We start from the raw sequence: 27,354 nt of genomic DNA, 5'->3' as shown, positions 1-27,354 counted from the left end.
CACATATTAGTTAGTTAGTTCACCGTTAGTTCACCGGTCTAGGGCCGAACGAATTAGAGATGTCCAGCTTCTTCTGTCTTAGGCAGCCGTTCTCCAGTCTCCCCGTACACCAGCAGATCGTGCATCTTCTTCCACCGCGCACATCCACCGCGTGCGAGGCCTACCACGGAGTCGACGGCCTCTTCCTGGTTCTCTACTGAAGATAGTTTTGGCGGCTCTCTCGTCAGGCATCCTGGCTACGTGTCCAGCCCACTGAAGCCTGCCCCGCTGTATTACCTTCACTATATCAGCATGTTTGTATACCTGGTACAACTCGTGATTCATGCGTCTGCGCCACACTCCACCTTCCAATTTAATATGGGTATTTATATCAAATTCGAAAGACCTTGTGCACCTAGTGGCCTGGTCAACATGTTCGATGATTTATGGCAAAACTCGGCATCACTGGTTATAGCAAAAAAATCCAATAAGATCTCGTTCCGTTTGAATATTTTCACATTGGGATGACAAGACGAATATCAGTGTGAATAAGCAACATAGAATGGAAAAAAGGAACACTTGGCTTTTAGTTTTCAAATGCTCAGCTGAGAATACTGTTTCTCAAGACGAGAAACACTTGTGGAACTTCTTTTCTTTGGTATAAAACAATTTTTTTTTGAAAAAATGCTTCCCTGTTAGTTTTTTATCCTCGCTCTCGCACCAACACCTCACACGAACCATCACCAAGCTAACGAATAGAAAACAATCCGGCAAGCCGAAAGAAACACATCTTTGAAAACAATTTTCACTTGTAAGACAGCTTGTTTTAAACGAACTTTACACATTTCACACGCGGCGAACCAAACTAGAAAAAACTACACTTTTTTGGGGTCGCCTGTAGCCTACACGTTGCATCTCTCTGGTGCCATCTATATGCCAAATGAAAGGGTTAACTTTGCTGCCCAAAGTGGCAGAGTTTCGTTTCTGTGCAGTTTGTTTACATTGAGTTGTGAGCCATGGTAGAGTTAAGAGCAGCTGTTATCGCTGAATATGTGAAAGGGTACAAACCCGGACACATATTTAAACACCTAAAATCGCTCGGCATCAACCGGAAATTCGTGTACCGGACCATAAATCGGTACCTAGAGACCGGAGGCACCGAGGACAAAGCACGATCTGGACGACCAAGGTCTGTGAGGACCGGATTCGTCGGAATCCCGCCCAATCTGCACGGAAGCTGGCCAGGAACCTTAAAATGAACCGAGAATCAATCCGCCTGCTTCTGTGCAAGGATTTAAAACTTACACCGTACAGAAATCAGGTGTTTCATGGGGTTACCAAAGCTACAAAGGACAAGAGGTACCAACGCTCGCGGGAGTTGCTCGGTTGGAGCGCAGATGACGAGATTATTTTTTCGGACGAGAAGCTGTTCGTTTTGGAGCAAACAGTCAATCGCCAAAATGATCGAGTTTGGAGTGTGAGCCTCCAGCAAGCTCCTGCGGACAAGCTGAACGTTTCCTGGTTCCAAAATAAGACATCAGTGATGGTTTGGGGAGCCATTTGCAAGGGAGGTAAACTGCCTCTTATTTTTATGGATAAAGGGGTCAAAATCAACACAGAGTACTACCTGGACACGGTTTTGAATAAAAATGTTCTGCCTCAAGCTGAACTATTGTTTGAAGACGATTACTACTGCTTCCAGCAAATTGGCGCCCCATCCCACACTGCAAAGGTTGTTCAGGCGTGGTGTGAGGAAAACTTGACCGATTTCATTTCGAAGAATGAATGGCCTCCATCGTTTCTGGATCTGAATCCACTGGATTATTTCGTGTGAGGATACATGATGTCGAAGCTGAACGACTATAAAATAACAAATTTGGAGCAATTCAAGCGAGTTATCACGAAAATCTAGGACGAGATGCCGATGGAGCACGTGCGCGCCGCTTGCGACGACTTTTCGAGACGTCTGAAGCTGGTTCGATCACAGAAAGGTGGTGCAATTCCGAGATATCGTCTGTGAAGTATCTTTATGAGTTACTGAATACAGCTATGAAAGCCAGATTCAGATTTTCTCCTTATTATTTGAAATAATGAGATTTTCCTGTGTGACCGGACTTTTTTGTCTCCCTGTAGACTGCCGGTTGAATTTGTCATCCGGCAATAGCTAAGTAAGAAGGTGCTACGCGATCATTGGCGCTTAAACCATACTCCGGCGCTAGAGGAAACGCTTCGTCAACCCGAGCGCCTGTTCGCCCAGATGGCGCGGCTCAAAACAGCGTCTCATCTTCATGTTAGGATCGGCTGATCCTGCTGTCAGTGTGGGACTCTAAACAGAGCTGACACGATGGTCCCCCGGAGAGACAGGGGGTTGGGGAGGCCCCGACGAGAAACAAGAGGGGTGAATCACTCTACAGAGAAAACGCAGAAGTACACAACAGTGTCCACTGGCGAGTAGTCCGGAAGGTGAAAAAAAAACCTACCGGGCAAAAATGTAGTCCTCGTGTAGCTACACTGCGAAAACGAAATCCACCAGAGTAAATTCGACCGGCACGAGCAACGCAGTCTATTTTTTTTTCTCCCAATCTCTTTTCCTCTTCTGCCATGCTCAAGAAACCAAACATGAAACGCACCGCAGATAGCTCTGCAGTGTAATTATTGTGCGTGATGTCCACACGTGTGAGAAAGTACACCATAGTTCATTAGGGGCCATTCACATACCACAGCTTTGGGAGGGGGTTGGGTAATGTCCACGATCCATACATTTTTTTTAGAATTTATATGGGCAGTTGTCCACGGAGGGGGAGAGGGGGGGGTCAAAATCGTTGAAAATCTGTCCACGTGGTATGTGGATGGCCCCTTATCTCGCAAGAGAGAGATTTCAGATTTCACCGCAGTGCGTTCAGGTAGCTCAACGGATGAAAATCGTTTGTCGCTCTCTTTTAGCATGAGCGTTGATTTGCTCTTTAGTGTGACGGCAGTTGTTTTCGCAGTGCATGATGATCTCCTGCACTCTAGAGGTTTCCTGAGGAGAAAAGACTAGCATGCAGACCGGTAATCGGGTCAGATAGTCAGATAGACGGCTGGTTCTTCTCCGACATCATCAACGTTCGCACTTACCTCAGTGTGAATATAGATTCGGACCACTACCTTGTAGCTGTACGCATGCGCTCAAAACTATCGACGGTGTATAACCCCCGCCGAAGTCGAACGTCGCGACCAAATATTGAGCAACTGAGGGTGCGCAGCAGCTGGAGGCAGCGTTACCGACAGGAGAGCAGCTTGGCGCAGCTACTCTTGAAATGGTTAGAAAAGCACCCGATCCGTCATAGGTAGAACTGCTGTAGCGCTACTATGTACAAGGACTCCGAATCATAGAAATGACAGGTTTGACGGCGAATGCCAGAATGCTGCAATGCCGTACGAGAGCGAACATGGAACGATACCAACAGACACGGAACAGCCAAAACTCAGTCCTCCAAGAAAAAAGCGCCAGCAAGAGGACCGTGATCGTGTAGCGATGGAAGAGTTGTACCAAGTTAACGACTCTCGGAAGTTCTAATAGAGGCTGAATAGCTCCCGTAAAGGCTACGTGCCGCAAGCCGATATGTGCAGGAGCTTGGCCGGCTACCTTCTTACGAACGACTGTGAGGTTAACGAAGGTGGAGGCAGCACTTCCATGGGCATCTGAACGGCGATGCAACAGAGCACGAGGACGGATACCAGCCCCCGAATTCCTGGAGGTGGAGAAGGAGATTGACCAGCTAAAAAACAGCAAAGCTACTGCAAAAACTGGTTAGAGCCGTGCACTGGGTCATTGTCTAGATTTGGGAGTAAGAACTAGTACCGGAGGAGTGGATAGAAGGTATTGTGTGTCCCATCTACAAAAAGGGCGATTAGGTGGAATGCTGCAATTTCCGGGTAACCACTCTGCTGAACGCCGTCTACAAGGTACTCTCCCAAATACTCTGCCGTCGACTATCACCTTTTGCGAAGCTGTTCGTGGGGTACTATCAGAAGCAGAAGCGGAAAGTGTTGCGTACCATCTTCGATGGAGATGGAGACGGAGAACGGAACGTGGAGAAGACGGATCGATCAGGTGGAAGACGACCTACAGACCCTACGCAGACTGCAGAGCTGGCGATCTTCAGCCATGGACCGAGTGAAATGGAGACGACTTTTACGTACAGCAAAGGTTACACTACGGCTTGGGACTGTTTGATAAGGTAAGTAACTATAACCGATTTTCCAATTAATTTGAAGTATCGCAATACTTATCGACTCACCCTTTACATAGGATCACCTGATTCATGAATTTATAAAATAGGATCACCTTAATTAAAAAATTGAAATAAACGACTCACGTTTGATTTGAAAACTTCATTAAAGATTTTCATTACAATTTAAATGAAAAATCCATTCTTGAAACAATAAAAAGGCAAAATTTGTCCGTTTCTTTTAATTCAGTTCAGAGATGGCGAAAGTAACAAAACGTACAAAAATATTTGGTGCAAGCATCTAAAGAAATGCTTGCAACACTTCATAAAATTAAATATAAAGAGCATTTATAAAAGTAGTGTTTTCCCAATATGTAATCGAGCATTTTATTTAATCCAAAAAGCATAAACGTAAATTAGACCAGACGGTTGTAATATCTAACTTGTTCAAAAACTATATAGATTAGTTAAGGTTCTCATTTTCATATCATCAAACCAACGAGAGGAACGTTAGGCAAAGTCTCTCTCTCCAGCGAATTGCAATTTGGCGATATTAGTAGGATGGAAAGAGGCTCGATATAGTAAAACCTTAAGCTTGAAACGGAAGGGTAAAACCTTACAAACAAGCACGGATATAAATGATAAGCGTATTACTTACTTCAATAGTGATTACTACTGTTAATAATATAAAGTGCTGAATACAGAAAACACCTGGGCACACACAACATATCAAATGTCTCTGGTCGCAGTGATGAGTCCACACAGTTAATGTTCAAATATTTTATCAAATTTCTAACTGAATTTTTCAAGTTCTTACTTTATAACAAACCAAAAGCAGAAAAGAGGAAGTCATTCCATGGATTGGTAGAAAGTTAGTTAGAAAAAATGATTTTTTGTTGTTTTGAAGTGAGTGTTAATGTTCCATGAGATCAATATATGATCTAAGATTAAAATGGGAAAAGATACCCTACCTGCGATAGATTCGGTGCATCATGAGTTACGGGTTGGTTACTTTTGTATAAGCTTGCGAAGCAAGTGTTCGAATTCGTCTCACTTCGAATAGAAAGTAAAGCCAAAACTAGTGTATAAAATTGGACAATCCAAGGCAGATTTTAATAAAGATTGGAAGCTTGCTATGCTCTATTATTTTTTCGTAAGAAAAGCCTGCATTCCCGGGCGGCACTCGAGAGGAAAAAATTGTTTGGTTTTGACTTCATCCATACAACGTCGCTCCAAATGGGAAGTCAGCGAGTCAAGTCGTAATGAATTATTTATGATCACCACATTTACACTTTTGGTGTGGATACGTCAACCGGAATAGAGCTTTCACCAGGTTAGCGTAGGTGTTGATGAAAAAAGACTGTTTCCTTAACTGTCCTCAAGTAAAGCTGCCTCATTTATACTATCTGTGTGTAGTTCTGCTTCGTTTAAATGAAGTTTTTGTTCCATTGAACGCAGATAACACACTCCACAACGATCACGATTTTTCGGAATTCAAAGAAACCATTAAAAATTTCAGTTTCGTAGGCTTTTTTTATCGTCAAGAACACAATTATTTCTTACGTGCATGATGCGGATGTTCTCGCCTAAAGATTTTTTCAGCCCTTCTCCATCATTTCCATCATCCCAGAAACTTATTTAATCTCATTCCATTAGAATCTTGTAATCTACGCAGTCAAACAAATGTTAACCGTGTTCTTTGCGCTGACCGTATTAAAAGCCCGCCATGATGGCTAAACACGATATCCACGCTGCAGCCGTCAGAGCCGCCTTGCCTTAACGAGGCGGCGGCAGTGCGCAACGAGGTTCGCTTTGATCTACCGCACTGCTGGGTAGCCTTAAGGTGTCTGGTTCGGAGCGTGTTCGAATTGCACTACCCATGGTGAAGTGTTAATCAGTATGCGCCAGCTTCTGCTTACGTCAGGCTGCACTTTGTACAGTTTATCGTACACACTTTTGAATCCCAGTCTCAGAACCAACAACTCTGACTGCTAAAATGTTATACACCGGTATAAGAATGCTCATTATCATACGATAATTGCTAAGTCACTTTTGGACAAGTACGCCGGTTGTACCGTATCTTTGGCTTACCCAACCCGAAGGGCTTGACCCATTTGTGCGATAATCATCATGACACAGAACTAGAAAGAAAACTTCCATGCTGGTGTCATGTTTAGTTTCTCATTCAAATAATATGCGTTTCATTTGCTTCAAAACAGCCCGTATTAGTCTCTTAGGTAGGAAAATATCCGTTTTAGCCCCAATGCGTCGTTTAAAAAAATCGCGTCGCGGTTAATTCTTCTCGCTGATTTTTTTACGGATTTCTTTGATCGCGGATCGGAAAATAAATTCCCTTATTTTGTTTACTTTTGTTTGTTTTATGAAGTTTTGTTTTCCGAGAAAATAATTCAATTTAAATCGCTACGTTATACTACCTTACGCTTCGTTATTTTGAAATGGTATATTGATTCACTTTATCACAACTCTATTTTTCTACATTACATTCATGCATTTTTTCGGTGCCTTCAACCATGTTTGTTCTAAGTTTTTCTCTGGTCTTCTTTTCGTTTTAATGAACCTGAGCATCCTTTCTATTGCAAAAATCTCCATTATAAGGGGTATTTAGTTATTAGGGTGGTTTACGGAAACCGTAAGTCGTCATCTTGGACTTCAAAATGGCGTCTGGAGTTTTTAGCAGGTTTTCAGGAAATCGGTTTCGGAAATACCAGTGTTGGTAGGTCATTTTTGGCTGTTTACTAAGACATTGTAAGTTACACCATCTTGAATTTCAAAACGGCACCCGGAATTGATTTGTGGTCTCTGGGCATAATTTCGATTCTGGTAATACACATATTAGGTGACATTCAACCGTTTTAGGTTATTTTGCAGAAGCCAGAAACTGCCACTTTGGAATTCCAAAGGGTGTTTAGGGTCAATTCCGGCTCCTAGATTTCATCCCAACTCCGAACAAAAAGCATATTTGATGGTATTTAAGCTCTGTTTTAAGCTCCTGCATTGAAAAAATGGCTCGGATTTTTAAGTTGGACAATAATCAACGTCATAAAACTACAATTTTCCGCATTTTGATGAACGCGTTACTAATTTTCCAGTCGGTTGCTGCGGAGATGAAAGAAATTCGTCGAAAACCAACCGAGTTATAAGCATTCGAATTTGGATAAAAATTATTATAGATTTCGATTTCGAACTTTCTTTTTACACTCTACCTTAGAAGCTTGCCGAAAGACGTTGTTCTACGTCGAAAACGCATTCAACAGTAACTGACAAATGTCGCAAAATTAGGGTTTGCGAAACAGCGGATATAATAGCTTGCCATTGAAATGGAACTTTTCCAAGATCAGGTATAACAACGTCAAGTAGAACTCCATTCAATTTTTTTTTATCAACAATTTGTTACTGTTCACATTGTACTTATTTGAATATTCTTCCTTATGTCAAACTAACCACCGTAAAACGGGGTGAATAGAAACAGTCTCCTTTATATTTTGCAGTGTACAAAAAATACTATAATGTCTAGAACAGTGGTTCCCAACCGGGGGTCCGCAGTCGGTAAGGAGGCTGTGAGGCTCAAATTTGCCTGGTAACTATAATTTGCTATCAGATTCAAATATCTCTATGAAAGCAGATTTTGAATTCTTCTGCGTATCAGTATCAAGACGTGGAACAAATTAGACTGGAAGGACGATATGAAACTGAAAAAAGCAGCCTCGTAAAACCTGTACATGAAATTCTTTTGGGGGGCCACGAAGCACTCTGTGCTTCGCAAAGGGGGCCGCGGAGCTCTTTGTGTTTATTAAAAGGGGCCGCGTAGCCAAAAAGGTTGAGAACTACTGTTCTAGAACAAATATAAAAGCTTTAAAACATGGCTCTAGCCTTACTCTGTCAAGGGTATAAATAAAATTTTGATGAATAAATAATTCATTCTTTATTGAAAAAAAAATGTTGCGTGTCTCTATTTGCCCCATAATGGAGCAAATAGAAACACTCATCAGTCGATTGCGTTTTTCTTGTTCTGAAGAAAGATTCGAATTTTCTTTAAGAGAAAAAAGAGTTTGTCTATGTAATGAAACGCTTAAGAAACGCGCGAAAGTCAGTGGACGAATGAATGATGATGTGATGAAATAAACCCGCACGATTGTCCTAAATACCTATCAGGGGCGACTCGTTCATAGGTGCAACCTGTGCATTGCACACGGGGACGCCAGGCAAAAAATATATTTCAGGCGCAAATTTATATCAACATTTTATTGGTTTTCAGTGTCACTTTCACATAGTAACGACTAGAATGGCTTGCGTGATTACGCGGACATGATTGTGATTACTTTCCCAAATTGCGATTTTCAGAATTTGTAGTTGAACAGGCAGATTCAAAAGCCACGAGTCGCCCCTGATACCTATGAAGAGGACTTACGCGACAAGTGGGCGGGGCCAGGCACACGGTATTACGGAAGACAGTAAAAAAGGTTGAGATACGCTGCGCGTTGTTTTTTTAGACATAGAGACGAACGTTCAGCGCGAAGTGCATTAGTTGTCCGTCAACTGTTCAACCGTCAATAAACTTGTCAGTAAGATGGCATCGAGGACATAAGCGAGCCACAAACAAGTGGCAGAGCAGCTAAGTTTAGCCTCCCGTACTATTGCTATTACCAGGAGAGCTAGGCAAGTACGCTGGATCCGAAGTGAAAAATTATAACTACACTAAGGTCGCTTTTAACGCGGGGTTTTTTACGCGGATTCCGGAATTTACGCGGCTTTTTTACGCGGATTCCGTAATTTACGTGGCTTTTTTACGCGGATTCCGGAATTTACGCGGTTTTTCGCGGATTCCGGAATTTACGCGGTATTTTTTTTTTTGCCCGGATTTCGGTTTCCCTTCACTCGGAATGCAAAATAAACGATGGTTTTTTTTTACGCGGATTCCGGAATTTACGCGGTTATTTTTACGCGGATTCCGGAATTAACGCGGTTTTTTTACGCGGATTCCGGAATTTACGCGGTTTTTTTTACGCGGCACGTATCCCCCGCATAAAAAGCGACTTTAGTGTACTTCAATCGAATAAATTTGATGCACTGAAAAACAAGGCGCCGTCCGCTTTGGAATACTGCAATCAAATGAGCGTGAGTTGCAGCAAAAACCATGCAAATATAAAACCGTTGCCTGCTGCACTGCAGCAAGTCTGCTTGCTGCCGGTCGATACGATTTTCTGAAAATCATTCTTTTGCTACAGTAATCGGATGAACATAAAGACTATAAATTGTTGTGTGCTAGCTTTTATATGAGACGAATGACAGTTATACTTCCGGTGGGCGTGTCGTCATGCACTCGAGCGAATCAAGTAACAACAACAACTCGTTTACAAAGTTATATCGTATATTGTATACATTAGTGTCGGCTGTGCTGGAGAAGTGCTTGGCTAGATAAATTAGTTTTCTATCCAACAAGGTATCAATGATTAAAATCCGTTCAGTGGTAACAAAGTTGTAAACTTTTGAAATCTTTCATTCTACCGTCTCACTCTATTTTCGATATTTCGGAATAGCACCCTATTAAAGTTAGATGCATTCTACGTCAAAATACTAAAGGCTTTGGAGCTCAGCTGTTTGACTTGAAATGCACTGGAGTCATTCGAATTATTCTAGAACATTGACATCTCCGCTTGTAGAACAATGACCGAAAACCCCTTCTAAAGGCCAGAAAAAGCCATAATAGAAAATGATTCCAAATTAAGCTCCGAATGGCCAAAACTCCCTTCTAAAGGCCAATATAGAATATGATCTCAAATTAAACTGAGAATGGCCGAAAACGCCTTCTAAGGGCCAGAAAAGGCCAAAATAGAAAATAATCTCAAATGAGGATCAGAATCGCCGAAAACTCCTTCTCACGGCCCAAATTAAAAAAATGATCTCAAATTTAGCTCAGAATGGCCAAAAACTCCTTCTAAAAACCGAAAAAGGCCAAAATGAAGATGATTAAGCGCAGAATAGCCGAAACCGCTTTTAAAGGCCAGAAAAAGCCAAAGAGCAAGATCGCGCCAAATGACCTATGGTTGAATATCGACCATTTTTGATTTGAATGAAACTTTGCACACGTATTTGGCTTAGCAAACTGAGCATTTTACACAGATGGAGGGATTTTTTACACCCATGAGTTATATTCTAAAAGAGCGTATGCCTTTTGGCATAGGTTTTATTCGAAGCATTGTAGCCCAGAAACCGTTGGTTGTATAGAAAAACTGTCTGGGAATGAGTTGTAGGGAAAAAAAAATTCACCATAAAAAATATATGCAACAAAAAATATTTTTGACCAAAAAAAAATTAAAAATGGACAATTACTTTCAATTTAAAAAAAAAGAGTTTTTTTTTATTTTTTTTTAAGAAACTTACTTTTAAGAAACGTAATACGCAACTTTTAAAAATAAGTCCAGGATGGAGAAATGAAAAATAATTTTTTTATGGTAGATTATTTTTTTATAAAAATTCTAATTTAAACATTTTTGAAAATATATAGTTATCTTCCAATAACATGAATTAGTTTTAAACCCTATGAGCTATGTTTTTAATCATAACAAGGCTAATTGGGAAAGATACAAAACTCATATTGAGAGAAATTTCAATAATGAGCTTGATTTGCAAAACGAAGTGAATATTGATTCCGCTTTGGAACCATTAAAATGTGCAATTGTTGATGCCAGGAATTATTCTGTTCTAAAGGCTCAAGTGAAATTTGATTCACCAATAATTGACGAAAATCTTCAACTTCTAATTCGTTTGAAAAATGTCCGCAGACGTCAATATCAACGTTCTCGTGACCCTGTTTTTAAAACTATTTATAAAGATTTACAGAAAGAGATTAAACATAGATTTTCTCTTCTGAGAAATCAAAATTTTGAGACTAAAGTTGAAAAATTGAAACCATATTCAAAACCTTTTTGGAAGCTGTCGAAGATTCTTAAGAAACCGTCAAAGCCTATTCCAGTTTTAAAAGATGGTGAACGTTTTCTTGTATCCAATTAACAAAAGGCTCAAAGACTTGCTCAGCAGTTTGAGAGTGTTCATAACTCAAATTTGAATTTCGTGAGTCCAATTGAAAATGAAGTCACACGTCAGTTTGATTTTATTTCTTCCAAGAATTTTTCACCTGCAGAAATAATTGAAACTAACTTGAATGAGATTAAATCAATTATTAAAAATTTCAAAAATATGAAAGCACCTGGTGACGATGGAATCTTTAATATACTAATCAAACATCTCCCTGAGAGCACAATGGAATTTTTAGTGAAAATTTTCAATTGCTGCTTCAAAATTGCATATTTTCCCAAATTATGGAAAAATGCAAAAATTACTCTAATTTTAAAGCCGGCTAAGAATCCAGCTGAAGTTTCAAGTTACCGACCAATCAGTTTGCTTTCTTCAATAAGTAAACTGTTTGAGAGAATTATTCGTAACAGAATGATATCACATATTAACGAAAATTCAATTTTTTCAGATGAACAGTTTGGTTCCCGCCATGGACATTCCACTACTCATCAATTGCTCAGAGTTACTAATATGATACGAGCTAACAAATCTGAAGGTTATTCCACTGGAGCTGCTCTTTTAGACATAGAAAAAGCATTCGACAGTGTTTGGCATAAAGGTTTGATCGAACTCTGCAGGTTGTCTATCAGAATTCAAAATCTGATAGATTTCCTGTCAGAGCAAGTGTGCCTCAAGGTTCTGTCTTGGGCCCAGTCCTGTATAACATATTCATTTCAGATCTTCCTGATTTGCCTCCAGGATGCACAAAGTCATTGTTCTGCGATGACACAAGCATTTCCGTAAAAGGAAAAAGTCTTCGTGTCATATGCAGTCGATTGCAGAAAAGTTTAGATATTTTTTCTTCCTACTTGCAAAAGTGGAAAATCTCTCCCAATGCTTCTAAAACTCAAATGATAATTTTTCCTCATAAGCCTAGGGTTTCTTTCCTCAAGCCAAACAATAATCACGTTGTCAAGATGAATGGGGTTATTTTAAGTTGGTCTGACAAGGTTAAGTACTTGGGACTAATTTATGATAAAAAACTTATTTTCAAAGAGCACATTGAGAGTATACAAGCCAAGTGCATTAAATATACAGATGTTTATATCCTCTCATTAACAGGAATTCTAAACTTTGTTTAAAGAACAAACTTTTGATTTACAAACAAATTTTTAGACCAGCAATGCTTTATGCTGTACCGATCTGGTCAAGTTGCTGTTCAACAAGGAAGAAAACGCTCCGAAGGATTCAGAATAAAATTCTGAAAATGATTTTGAAGCGTCCTCCTTGGTTTGGTACACTCGAATTACATAGACTTACTGGTGTTGAACCATTAGAAGCTATGTCAAATAAAATTATTAACAATTTTCGACAAAAATCGCTGCAATCCTCAATTGCTACGAATTCAGGGTTGATATTTGTTGACATTCTTGAGTGAAAGTGAAAAAAAGCATCCATGAACGTTATTTTTTTAAAATCCTTTCAGAGTTTCCCTTTCCCGCTTTTTGCATGGAAGTGAACTGTCAAAACACCTCATTATATTTCATGCGATGAAAGCAAGACAACAAAATCAGTTCATCAGTTAACGAAGATTGTCAAGGCATCGGTCAGTGTCAGTGAAAAAGTGTTTCGGTGAGGTTTATTTTGGTTGAGTGTACTGTTTGTTTTTCTTTTTCGCTTTGAAGTGAAGATCATTTGGTTGGATAAGTTAGCATTTAAGTTAGTTGTAAGTTTACTTTCCTTTCTTGACAAGTAGGTTTAAATCCCTACGAATGATAAGTCCTAATTGCGAAAGCAAACAAATCTTAACAATTAACATTACAAATTACTAACAGTGTTGAGAAGTCACCATTTGTGATTGGACACACATACTCATTATTTACTAATATTTATCATAAATACTTAAGCTACTAACAATTCCCCCTTTAAAAAAAAACGAAAACGTTATTGCAAAATTTAAAAAAATTTAACAGTCAAGCTCATTTTAATACGTCTTTATCAATTTGTGATTCGTGTAGTTATTGGAATGATAGTCAAGCCACCATTCATCCCTCAGTTGTTTACTATTCAGAACCTGGAACACTTAAGAATATCAGCTTCATCATAATATCGGAAGTACTCCATCGTGATACTGTTGCGGTTCAGGTGTTCATTGCCTAATCAATGAGTTTTTTGAAAACAACAATACAGTTGAAAAAAGCGATATTAATGTCTGATGGAGCTGCCTCACAATATAAAAATAGAAAAAAACTTTGCAAGTCTTTGCAAGTTCAAAACAAAATATAACGTCGATGCAGAGTGGCATTTTTTAGCGACTTCTCATGTTAAAGGCCCATGCGATGCAATTGGTGGCATATTAAAACGAATGGCAGGAAATGCAAGTTTAGTTAAAGAACATGAACATCCCATTACAAGCGCAAAAGAATTGTATGATTGGTCTAATCAGAAAAGTAATAAAAAATCATCAAAAATGTCATTTAGTTGGGTATATTTGGAGCAATATTTACAAAAAATCTATAATAATAGCTGCCACACAAAAGTATTACTCTTTTGTTCCGATTTCAGAAAATAAGATACAAACGAAGCTGTTTTCAAAAGATGACGAATCATTTACTTATGATGTATAAAGGATATAAGGTGAAACTAGTTCTGTAAAGTATCCATGTCATAAAAAAATATGTTCTTAAGATAATAAAACTCGAAAATAAATATTTGATTCTTATATATATTTATATCACTTAAAACATTTAACTCTTTTCTTGAGAACCGTTCGCCCAATCGTTCTGTTGTCAAAGAATGAATTGTATATTTTTGATCAAGCATTCCAATGAACGTATGGTTTTTGCTGGAGAACCATGGACAAATTAAGAAAAACGTGTATTTTCCCAAATAATTATAATTTTTCGAGCTTAAATTAGAAATAACTCGAAAACCAATGCCTTTAGAATGTTAACTACCAAGACCTTTTGGTTTGAAATGACTCTCTGCATCTTTTAAAATCATCAGAATACAAATATTTTGAAAGATGTTTGAATTAGAATTTTCATGAAAAAATTAATCTACCATAAAAAAATTATTATTCATTTCTCCATCCTGGACTTCTTTTTAAAAATTGCGTATAACGTCAAGTTTCTTTAGAAAAAAAAAATAAAAAAAATCAACTCTTTTTTTTAAATTGAAATTTAATGTTTATTTTTAATTTATTTTGGTCAAAAAAAATTTTTTTTGTAGAGTGTATATTTTTTTTATGATGCATTTTCGATTCGCTACAACTCATTCTCAGACAGTTTTTCTATACAATCAACGGTTTCTGGGCTACAATGCTTCGAATAAAACCTATGCCAAAAGGCATACGCCCTTTTAGAATGTGACTCATGGGTGTAAAAAATCTCTGCACCTGTGAAAAATGCTCAGTTTGCTGAGCCAGATACGTGTGCAAAGTTTCATTCAAATCAAAAATGGTCGATTAAATTTTCGCGTATTTCCAGGCGATTTGAAATGATTTTGCTCTAAAAAAGAAAATGATCCCCAGCTCAGAATGGCCAAAAACCCTTCTTTTTAGAGGCCAGAAAAAGCTAAAAAAGAAAATGATCCCAAATTAAGCTCAGAATGGCCAAAAACCCCTTCTGAAGGCCAGAAAAGGCCAAAATAATTGTATAATTTATTGAAATTTCATCTGACAAGATATTTGTCTTAATGAATAACTTAATACTAACACAAAGTCAATAAATAATCACAAAATCTATCTACGAGCACGAAGGTTGTTTAAAAACTGTTCCAGTAACATTGAAGTCAAACGAATCTGCAACCGTATTGAAGCTGGCCGACATGAAGCGTATTGGGTCAAACTGACCATATTGCACATTGCGTTAGGGCAGGCTCAGCAGGGCTCTGGGTCTGAGAGATCGTTCGGGGGCATATATGTCCAGGTGATCGAGAATTTCGGCGGGACATCGATTTCACCTAGAAGCACTTTACCTATGAATTAAGCTTGAGCCTCAAAACGTCTTTGTTCTCGGGTTTGCATTCCTAAGAGCTGAAAGCGTTCAGCGTAGGCTGGCAGATGTGTGGGGTCGCGCCAGGGAAGGAATCTCAGGGCGTATCGTACAAACTTCCGCTGCACAGATTCAATTCTAGTAATCCAGGAGTTGTAGAATGGCCACCATACAACGGAGCAGAATCCCAAGATGGATCGCACCAAAGAATAGTATAGCGATCTAAGGCAAAACGGATCGCGGAACTCGTTTTATCTTACACATAAAACCTAGTTGTCGATTAGCTTTAGATATGATTTCGTTGTAGTGCAGTTTTAAAGAGAGCGTAGTATCCAGAATAACTCCCAGATTTCGGATTTGTGTCACTCTAGACAGAGGCTGGCCCGACATAGTATAGTAAAATAAGATTGGCTTTTTCGTCCGACAGAAGGAGATGACACTACATTTCTGAATGCTTACAGGAAGAAGGTTTCTTGAGCACCATAAGGTTGAAAAGTTCAACACAGTCCGTAGTACTCCTCACAACTTTAAAAATTTTGACGTCATCAGCGTACAATTTATGGCAACCATCTGGAAGTAGCAGAGAAATATCGTTGTTGAATAACATGAAGAGAAGCGGTCCAAGATTGCTACCTTGCGGTACTCCAGAGACATTAGTAAACTGTGCTGAAAACTGAGTCCCTATTTTCACACATAGTGTTCGATTCATCAGATAGGATGCAAACCATCGCACGAGGCAAGATGACACTCCCAATTTTTCGAGTTTCGCTAAAACCGTTACTCATGTTTCGCAGGCCATACGATGGAAATTCGATTAAATTAGTAGTTATTGATCGTTTCGGGTAGAAACCATGTTGATCCGATGAGATGTATTGTTTGCAGCTGGCGAAAAGAGCATCGTTAATGATTATATCCATTACCTTGGAGCATGCACAGAGAGATGTGATGCCTCTGTAGTTTTGTACATCGCGTCTATCGCCTTTCTTGGGCACGGGAAACATGATAGAAAACTTTCAACTAGAAGGAAACACACGTTGCTGAAATTGAACACGATGTAATTCCATCCGGGCAAACTGTGGAAGATAATTTCAGTTTATCCTTGCCAACAATAACGTTACGACTTGTTATTTCAAACAGATTGAAATTGATAACATCTCTCGGGAGGTCACTAAGAGCAGCATCAACCTGTGCATCGAAAGCAGTATACTCATGAAAATTGCGTTGAAAACTACGTGCAAATAGAGTGCATTTATCAGACAGTGTCCTACCATGACAATTACCAAGAAACATATCCAATGGTAAGCCATCTTTTTTACGCTTGGTGATCACGAACGAACAGAATAGTTGCGGATTCCGTCTAAGGTTGCCCTGCATCCTGAAGGAGTATCGTTTGTAGGGGTAGCAGTAATATTACTAGAAAATGATCCCAAAGTGAGCTCAGAATGGCCAAAAACCGCTTTTAAAGGTCAGAAAAGGCCAAAATATAGAATGATACCAAGTTGAGCTCAGAATAGCTAAAAACGTCTTCTAAAGGCCAAATAAGACCAAAGTAGAAAACGATCCAAAATTAAGCTCAAAAAATGGCCGAAAACGCCTTCCAAAGGCCAGAAAATGCCAGAAATATAACATGATCCCAACTTAAGCTCAGAATAGCCGAAAATCCCAGAAAAGGTCAAAATAGAAAAAGATCCCAAATTGAACGAACGAAAAAGAATGAGAAAGTTGCGTTTGTGGATCAATTATAAAAAAACTATCTGAAAAGCAGTTAAGTGGAAACTTATGAAAAAATTTATATTCATTTAAAAGGTCAAAACTCTCAAATATGTGGTGAACTAATTTTTTTAACAACTGTTCAGGACACAATTCCCAATACCGACAGCCCAAAACGTTGTACACACTTAGATTTTATTGCCGAGAACTCAACAGCTGATAAATTCAGCGAACTGTTTTACAAGTTTTCGGTAGCATTTTCATGAACTTCGGCAGGCGAGATGTCATTACTTGCTGGTTCACGGTAAATCGATATATTTGCTGAATGTTCGTCGAAATATATTGCTGATATTTGTTGAAAAGTTCGCCGAGCTCGATCAGCTGTTGGGAAGTTTGCCGAGATGAATTAAGTGTGTAGTTTAAAATTTTACAGAACAGTATCCCGCAAACGTTATCTTTGTAAGCGAACGATAGGTCCACCATTACTGTACACACTAAATTTTTATTGCTGGAAACCAGCAAAATTTTGCTGGTATTCTACATGCTGAAAAATCAGCTATGATATCAGCAAACTTTCTCGCTGAAACGATCAGCAAATCGAAACGTCAAATTTTTGACACCATTTTGCTGAAAATCAGTTGTTTGAATTAATTGCTGCCTGTTCAGCATTTGACCATTTGACATGATTTTGCTGATGTATCTCAGCAAAAGTTAGAAAACACACAGACGTTCTTTTGTTTTTTGTTATTTTATTAAAACAAATGTTTTACATTGCGAATATTTATTTTAAAGTTATCCGATTTTGAATCTGAATTATCAGTATGAACTTTCAAATGTCTTTGTAGCCCATCGACACAACCTTCCACTAATTGGTAACAGAAATTGCATTACAGTATATTGCCGATATTCCCAAATTCCTAGAAAAGACTGAAAATTAACTTATCAAACATTTTTTTTATATCACAATTATTCTATTTAAGCGCATGCAATGCTTTTTTAAATTTCACATCCATGCTACATACGCTTATAAGCTCATTTTTATTTTTCTATAGTTTTGTTGACTTTTTACGCACAAAATGGCGATTGTTCTGACAGTTTGACGGATGGAGTTGCCAGAAATTCAGCAATTACCAGCAATTTGCTGATTTTCGGTAAAAAGAATTCTGAATGCTGATAATCAGCAAGAATATTTTTTACTGATTTTTTTCAGTATTTTATTTTGCTGAAAATTCTTTTCAGATTTTGGTGTGTAGGATGTTGTCCAATAAACTTATTTGTTTTAGAATTCCTTTTGAAAAACGCTGCAACCAGCGGCCGAATTGTCGGTTGTAAAGAAAATTGTCGTTTAGATCGTTTACCGAGAGTGCATATCGTGAACAAAATTGTGAATTGTCTTATTAAAACTAATACATAATGTATTCGTTGTTATTTTTCCGCTGCATCTGTCTATGGAATAATATTACCATCCAGATGGGGCCTCAACTTCCGCGTCTGGTTACCAAGAGTCCACTCAACAGCTCCTTGAAAAGACAAAGACAATCAAAAAAACACATCATTGTCATTCAAATCTTATGAGCTCGAGAAAAAAAATCGCCTTTGTCAACTTTTTATGTTGAAAAGTAAAAATAGTTTGATTTGCATCTATTTGTTTGTTTTTCAAATAACGTATACGAAACTAGAATATTGACTGAAGCTGTTTTCCAAAACTGTTAGGTTTCTCTAAATGAAACAAACATTAACAAGCAAACTGAAAGTTACAACACAAGACTTCCTCAATTTGTTTATAACAACAGATAGTGCTATTTAAAGATCTAAATTAACTTCTGGTTTAATCTTATCATGCATAATTATCAAACGAAATCAGATAACTCAGCTGTTGAAATCCGATGTCATACACACAACGCATCTATTCATTCGTAAACCTACAAACGAAGGCGAACAAGTTATGCAGCGATACTAATTAGATGCACATTGCATGAATCCAGCAGAACCACAGAGAGTCACCGAATGCTAATTCATGTACAAGTTTGTATGTACCTTCTGTTGATTATATATTATAAATCAGTTCCAATTGGTTGACCAATCAGCTCCCACATTTTAAGTAAAATGCATCCTTTTTTTTGTATAACATTTTTTAATGAAAAACAGGTTTTTGTTTTCCAATATTCGTGTCATCCTTCCCATGCAGCACGCCGCCTACTGCACAGGATGTAGAATAGGTGATGTTGATGGTGGCGGTAAATTATAACGCATATTTTAACGGGGATAAGGGTCTCTTGTGTTGCGTTTCTTCTCCGTTCTTGGTAGCGAACCTATACATTAGAGAAATGACAAGACACTCACCGTAAAGGCAACTGTCAACATCAAAACGGATAACGGCAAAGCAAAATTATACAGATCGCCCGTTTTGATGTTGACAGCTGCCTTAACGGTGAGTGTCTCGGCGTCTCTCTGGTGTATAGGCTGACTAGTTCTTGGCCAGGAAGAAACGCTGTGCTAACATACAACACGACATAAATAAAGCTAGTGGAAAGTGAACATTCTGTCGCACACAATGAAGTGCACTGTGATTGAGGTACCTAAGCAGAAAAACATTTAAAACATTTGTTCGTGTACACCCAGCCGGAGGACTCCCACATTGCATTGTCGCTTCGTAAGGCACCCATTCTAGACGAAATATGTTGAAATACATACAATATGTACTTCGATGAATATGAATTGAATGCACAGGAATTTAAAGCTGTTACTTATCTTTCGAACGTTAGTTTGAAGTATTTGGAGAATACTGGTCTACCTAACTAGATGCTTTAATTTTCCTGAATTATTTCGAAGAAAAATGATTGTTATATCTTACCACCAGTACCCGATGTATTACCTGTAAAAAAGAATAATTCTTATCAATGATACTATGATAATTAAAATTATTAAAACCTATATTAGAAAACAAAAGTTGATTACATATTACTCATCACTAAATTAGTTGATGAGCTTAACCTTAGATAAAAATCTGTACTTATTTTGATATTTAAGCTCTCACGCAATTCTGTCATGAGCACGAACTGCTCATAAATCTGTCACTTCCGTCACCCAAGCTTTCAGCAACTCTTGGAATATACCTACTTAAATTTGATTGAATTTTCGACCCTAGTACCGACACACGGGATGGAAACTGCAAATGCCGTTTACAACCCCTCAACTCGAATAAAAACCTCTCGTTACTGTTTGGATACACTCGGTTCGAAAGGGGAGATTTATGTTAAATTTACTAGCTAAATTCATATACTTTGTAGGTTGGCGAAGGCTGAGTTTGTCGACTATCTGTTACCGTTACCGTAATTTATATTTTATTTATCCTTTTTGACGTACCCATCTTTGTTAATCATATGAATGAAACTGCCCTGAAGGTAGGTAAACGCCAGTTTTTTTAATATGTGTTTATTCACCAACGGTAATTTTAAAAAAAGTTGGAATTGAACCAATGTTCTCAAACTAAGCTTTTGGGAAAAACTTATCTCACACTTCTCCGTCCTGAATTTTTTACTAAAACTTTTGGAATAACATAGAAAGTTCAACAAAAAAATAAGTTGTTGTAAAAGTCAAGCATTCGAAGGAAAAAAAATTCTTTCTTCTGTGTGCGTGTTACAATTAACTGTTCCGAATTCGCATTTCAATTACCGTGACCAAGCCGACAATCCAAACAAGGGCACACTTCGAATAGTAGCCCCGGGTGCACACTGGAATGTTAATTGGTCGTGTACTGTGGTGATGCATTTTGTTGCTTATGTTGTCATTTACTAAGATGGTGCAAACGGGTTGCGAAATGTTAATCTCGCCGCTGGTCGTCATAAAAATAGTCAACCTACCGAGAATGTAGCAGCGAACCGACGCCGACGTGAGATCCCTTCAAGCCGGGTAATCCAGTGAATGTGCAGTACTTTTCATACTGGCAATTTGTTGCGTGATATTGTCGATCTTTGATCTAACACATTAATCAATCAATATTCATTAGAGCTACAGGCAAGGTGAACGTGGGTTTACTTTCCGACTAGTGCATAACATAGTATAACATCATGTGTTACATCTATTACTTAATAAATTACGACAGATCTACACGTAGTTTGGCAGCTTTCATTTATCACCACAATGAAATCCTACAATCAGTGTTTATAACAGAATAAGGGAACTAAATAAAAATTGAATCTCTATTTGGTTGTTCCACACTTCATTATAAAGTAGAAGGTTGTGCCAGCTGTCTCCTACTGTTGGTCCTACTACTAATTTTTCAATAGTTTTTGCCTTTCTCCTAGAAAGGTATAGCAATCACTTGCAAAACCGAAAGTATAAAAGTGCTCCAAAGGGGCCGAATGGCATATATCACTCGACTCAGCTCGACGAGCTGAGCATTTTCTGTATGTGTGTGTGTATGTGTGTGTGTATGTGCAGATTTTTATTCTCACTCACTTTTCTCAGAGATGGCTGGACCGATTTTCATGAAATTAATTGAAAATGAAAGGTCTTGATGTCCCATAAGACCCTATTGAATTTCATTGTGATCGGATTTTTAGTTTAGAGGTTATATATCAAAATGTAAAAATCATGAAACATCATTATCTCGAAAACTACAATACCGATTTGAACAAATTTGGTTCCAAATGAACGGGCTACCTGAAAAACCCTTAACTTTTTAATTTCATGAAGATTGAACTGGTGGTTCAGAAGTTACAGAAAGAAACGTGTTTTTTAAAAAACTGTTTAATCTCACTCATGTTTCTCAGAGATGGCTGAACCGATTTTCATAAGATCAGTGTCAAATGGAAGGTCTAGTTGCCCCATAAGACCCTATTGATTTGTTTTGCAATCGGGCTGTTACTTTTCCTGTTATTTAAAAAAATGTGAAATCCAGCTATGAAAAGGAACATATTCCGAAGACTACTTGGACTCACTCACTTTTCTCAGAGATGGTTGAACCGATTTCCACAAAATTAGTGTCAAATAATAAGCCTAGCTGCCGCATAATACCCTATTGAATTTTACTGTAATCGGACTGTAACTTCGTCTGTAATGTACCGAATGTGAAAATCACGAACTTCATTATCTCAGAAACTACACAACCGCTGATGAATTAGGATTGAGCACGTGGTTTCAAATTTTGGCTGCCTTATACGTTCCCATTTTATTTGATTATAATTGAACTTAAGCAACCGTTATGTATTAAATTGTTAATAGAACAAGGAAAGTCTATTATCTCAAAGAATACATGACTTATTTGAACATAACTAGTGTCATACGAACGAGTCATCTCTCAACCTTACAAATAACAAACTTCATAACAATTTGATATGTGGCTCAAAAGTTATGGACAGAAAAGAAATTCAAAGACTATTTAAAACTACCCTGCTTTGATCGATATATGTGGCCTCAACATAATTTAAATGTGGTATCGTACTATGTGGACATTTCAAATTCATTGATTCCTTGCGATGTGTTTAAAATCTGCAAATGCACGACGAATCGGCCATAAGATATGATTAAAGTCAAATAACAAATCGTTCAAAATGATTGGTTTTATTGAAATGACAACATTCTCGACTTTTGGCTTCTGTACATCGCCTTAATTCTTAATATTTTCATATTGGGTGGTATTCGGTCATTTTCAGCAGCTTTTCTGGCATTAATCTGACACCGGAAATACCCATATTGATACTTCCCAATTTTGGAGTTATTTTGGTTCTTTTTCCAGAAATTAAAAGTGGTCGTCTTTAAATTCAAAATGGTGTCCAAGGTCAATGTTTGGTTTCTATGCATCATCTCGATTACGGAAATATCCATATTGAGCATTATTCGGTCATTTTCGACTGTTTCCTAGAAGTTGCAATTAAAAATGGTGCCGGAGGTCAATTGTTAGCTTATTGCATCATTCTGGTTCCAGAGTTACTCATATTGGATAGTTTTTGTTTATTTTAGGCTGTTTTTCCCAAACCGTTAGTCGCCATCTTGGATTTCAAAATGGTATTTAAAATAATTTTTGGCATCTGAGCGTCTTTCTGGTTGAAGAAAAACCCATTTTGGGTGTTGTTCGATCATTTTCGGCTGTTTCCCAGAAACCGGAAGTCGCCAACCTAGAATCCAAAATGGGGTCTGTGGTCGATTTCAGCTACTGTGTATCATTCTTCCCGGAGATACTCATGTTAGACGGAAATCGGCCATTTTTGGCTGTTTTCCAGAAACCAGAAGTTGCCATCCTACAATTCATAATGATGTCTGAGGTCAATTTTAGCTTCTTGCAACATTCTGGCTCCGGAGATACTCATAATGGGTGATATTTGGTCACTTTGAGCTGTTTTTCAGAAACCGAAAGTCGTCATTTTGGACTTTAAAATTGCCTGTGGAATCAATTTCTGTTATCTGGGCGTAATTCTGGTTCCGAAAACATTCATATTGAAGGTATTTGGTCATTTCCGGCTGTTTGCCAGACACCGGAAGTCACCATCTTAAAATTCAAGATTATGTCTGTGATAAATTTTCAGCTTCTGTCCATCTTTCTGGTTCCGGAGAGACTCATATTTAATGGGAATCGTCCATTTCAGACCGTTATCCAGAAACCGGAAGTTGCCATCCTACAATTCAAAATGTTGTCTGAAGTCGATTTGTGGCTCCAGTGCATCATTACGGTTCCGGAAATACCCATATTGGGTGGTATTTGCTCGTTTGCCGCTGATTTTTCGAAACCGGAAATCGCCATTTTTGATTTCATAATGACATTTGAAGATAATTCCGATCGATTTTAGCTCCTGAGTATCATTCTAGATCCGGATATTATTATATTGGGTGGAAATCGGCCATTTTGGTTGTTTTCCAGGAACCGGAAGTTGCCATCTTACAATCCAAAATGTTGCCTAAGGTCGATTATGGAACAAATTTGTTACCACTAAAAACATTCACCTGCCAAATATGGTTGCATTTAGGTGGTTAGCTCTCGAGATGTGCAAAAATTTGTGTTTCATTTGTATGGAACCCCTCCCTTCCAGAAAAGGGAGGAGCGTCGAACCATTATGGACATATTCGTTACCCCTTAAAACATCCACTTGCCAAACTTGGTTTCATTTGCTTGGTTTGTTCTTGAGTTGTGCAGAAATTTATGTTTCATTTGTATGGGACCCCTCGTTTCCAGAAGAGGGAGGGGTTTCAAACTATCATAGGAACCTTTATCGGCACCAAAAACCCCTACATACAAATTTTAACGTCGATCGGTTCGGTGGTTTTCGAGCCTATATGGATCAGACAAACAGACAGACAGACCGGACTGCATTTTTATATGTATAGATTACATTATCAATATTTTAGAACCTTAAGAGTGAATATACATTTATTGGATTGAAGCGTTCATGTTAATCTATTGAAACAAATAAAAGTTTGAATGGGAAAGGCTGGGTCTGACCGCTAGGTGGATTAATTTAGGTTTTTTCACATCCGGTAGCAAGACAAACTTTCGTTCTGAGGTGTCACTTTTGACTGTTGGCCCCTCTATACTACGTAGTCGCACATCAAAAAACTGCCAGTTCCCCCAAGCCGAAGCACTTTTTTTTCGCAGTAACTCAGTCTGCCAATCAAACATCGCGGTTTCACTTTCACCCAACGATGGGCAAAGCGACGAGTTGGCACCTCCACTATTATCTGCTGGTGCTGTTTTTGTTTTGGCTTAATCACTTGCCGTTGTGATTAGACGCATTTTTAAGCACGTGATAATTAGCCACAGCAGCGCAGCGTTTCTCTTACTTTTAAAGTCAGACCTTTAAAGCTAGGAGAGCTGTGTACAGGCAGTGCTTTCACGGTTGGCTGAACGCACCTCCGACTGTTCAGCATAAGAGAGAGCACGTACATCTGTGCATGGCAGAGACTAGCAACCTCCAGTGGCAGGGTCCGAGGCATGACGGAGCGTCACCAGGGTACGCTCTTGACATGAGATCTTTCCCTGGAACTAATAGCAAAGAAAAGGGGAAAATAGGTCAAATCACAAGAGTCGATATCGATGACGGGTGACGTTTTGCCTTTCTCCTAGAAAGGTATAGCAATCACTTGCAAAACCGAAAGTATAAAAGTGCTTCAAAGGGCCGAATGGCATATATCACTCGACTCAGCTCGACGAGCTGAGCATTTTCTGTATGTGTGTGTGTGTGTGTGTGTGTGTGTGTGTGTGTATTTGTGTGTGTGTGTATGTGCAGCTTCTTATTCTCACTCACTTTTCTCAGAGATGGCTGGACCGATTCTCATGATATTAATTGCAAATGAAAGGTCTTGTTGCCTCATAAGACTCTATTAAATTTCATTGTAATCGGATTTTTAGTTTAGAGGTTATGTGTCAAAATGTAAAAATCATGAAACATCATTATCTCGAAAACTACACAACCAATTTGAACAAAATTGGTTCCAAATGAACGGGCTACCTAAAAAACCCTTAACTTTTGAATTTTAAAAAGATTGGACACGTGGTTCAAAAGTTATGGAAAGAAACGTGTTCTAGAGACCGTTTAATCTCACTCATGTTTCTCAGAGATGGCTGAACCGATTTGCATGAAATCAGTGTCAAATGGAAGGTCTAGTTGCCCCATAAGACCTTATTGATTTGTTTTGCAATCGGACTACTACTTTGCCTGTTATGTTTAAAAATGTGAAATCCAGCTATGAAAAGGAACATATTCCGAAGACTACTTGGACTCACTCACTTTTCTCAGAGATGGCTGACCCGATTTCCACAAAATTAGTGTCAACTAATAAGTCTAGCTGCCTCGTAACACCCTATTGAATTTTACTGTAATCGGACTGTAACTTCGTCTGTAAAGTACCAAATTGTGAAAATCACGAAACTTCATTATCTCAGAAACTACACAACCGATTTGATCAATATTAATATCAGATGAGCGGACTAGTTAAGGGCTAACTGATGAATTATGATTGAACACGTGGTTTCAAAGTTTGGCTGCCCTATACGTTCCCATTTCATTTGATTATAATTGAACTTATGCCACCGTTATGTATTAAATTGTTAATAAAACAACGAAAGTCTATTATTTCAAAGATTACAGACTTATTTGAACATAACTAGTGTCATACGAACGAGTCATCTCTCAAACTTACAAATAACAAACTTCATAACAATTTGATATGTGGCTCAAAAGTTATGGAAAGAAAAGAAATTTAAAGACTATTGAAAACTATACCTGCTTTGATCGATATATGTGGCCTCTACATAATTTAAATGTGGTATCGTACTATTTGAACGTTCCAAATTCATTGATTCCTTGCGATGTGTTTCAGATCTGCAAATGCACGACGAATCGGCCATAGGATATTATCAAAGTCAAATAACAAATCGTTTAAAATGATTGGTTTTATCGAAATGACAACATCCTCGACTTTTGGCTTCTGTGCATCGCATTAATGCTGAATATATTCATATTGGGTGGTATTCTGTCATTATCAGCAGACTTTCTGGCATCAATCTGACACCGGAAATACCCATATTGGGAGGTATTTTTGGTTGTTTTCCAGAAAATAAAAGAAGTCGTCTTTAAATTCAAAATAGTGTCCAGGGTCAATGTTTGGTTTCTATGCATCATTTCGATTACGGATATATCCATATTGAGTATTATTCGGTCATTTTCGACTGTTTCCTAGAAGTTGCCATTTAGCAATTTAAAACGGTGCCTGAGGTCAATTGTTAGCTCATTGCATCATTCTGGTTCCAGAGATACTCATATTGGATGGTATTTGGTTATTTTAGGCTGTTTTTCACAAACCGGAAGTCGCCATCTTGGATTTCAAAATGGTTCTTAAGATAATTTCTGGCCTCTGAGCGTCATTCTGGTTGAAGAAACACCAATATTGGGTGTTATTCGATCATTTTCGGCTGTTTCCCAGGAACCGGAAGTCGCAAACCTAGAATCTAAAATGGGGTCTGTGGTTTATTTCAGCTGCTGTGTATCAATTCACCCTAAACCATCATCAAAAACCTAAACCACTAAAAACACTCACCTACCAAATATGGCTCCATTTAGTTGATTAGTTCGCGAGATGTGCAGAAATTTGTACAGAAACATGTGATTCCAGAAGAGGGGAAGGGGCGTCGAACCATTATGGGCATATTTTTTACCTCTAAAAACATTCACATACCAAATTTGGTTGTATTTTCTTGATTGGTTCTTGAGCTGTGCGAAATTTGCGTTTCATTTGAATGGGACCCCTTCCTTAGTGAAAAGGAAGGGGTGTCAAACCATTAGGCACATATTTGTTACCTCTAAAAACATTCACCTGCCAAATTTGGTTCCATTTAGTTGGTTAGTTCTCGAGATGTGCAAAAATTTGTGTTTCATTTGTATGAAACCACTCCCTTCCAGAAGAGGGAGGGGCGGCCAACTATTATG

General features: G+C 38.3%; 1 protein-coding gene across 2 annotated transcripts in view; it reads right to left on the bottom strand.

The window, feature by feature from the left end:
- The window catches only part of LOC129721773 (uncharacterized), an 89,604-nt gene that overhangs the window by 30,888 nt on the left and 31,362 nt on the right, over positions 1-27,354 (bottom strand). Inside the window, exon 2 of one of the 2 annotated variants that reach the window (XM_055674709.1) lies at positions 18,397-18,453. The exons of the other annotated variant lie outside the window; for it this stretch is intronic. Coding sequence (XP_055530684.1) covers positions 18,397-18,453 — 57 coding nt within the window. The remainder of the gene's footprint in view (positions 1-18,396; positions 18,454-27,354) is intronic. 2 annotated transcript variants of the gene reach the window in all.

The sequence above is a fragment of the Wyeomyia smithii genome, chromosome 1 (genome assembly GCF_029784165.1).
Source record: "Wyeomyia smithii strain HCP4-BCI-WySm-NY-G18 chromosome 1, ASM2978416v1, whole genome shotgun sequence".
In the NCBI taxonomy this organism is placed as follows: Eukaryota; Metazoa; Arthropoda; class Insecta; order Diptera; family Culicidae; genus Wyeomyia; species Wyeomyia smithii.
Note: the sequence above shows the minus strand (reverse complement) of the source record. Positions and strands in the feature narration are given on the sequence as shown.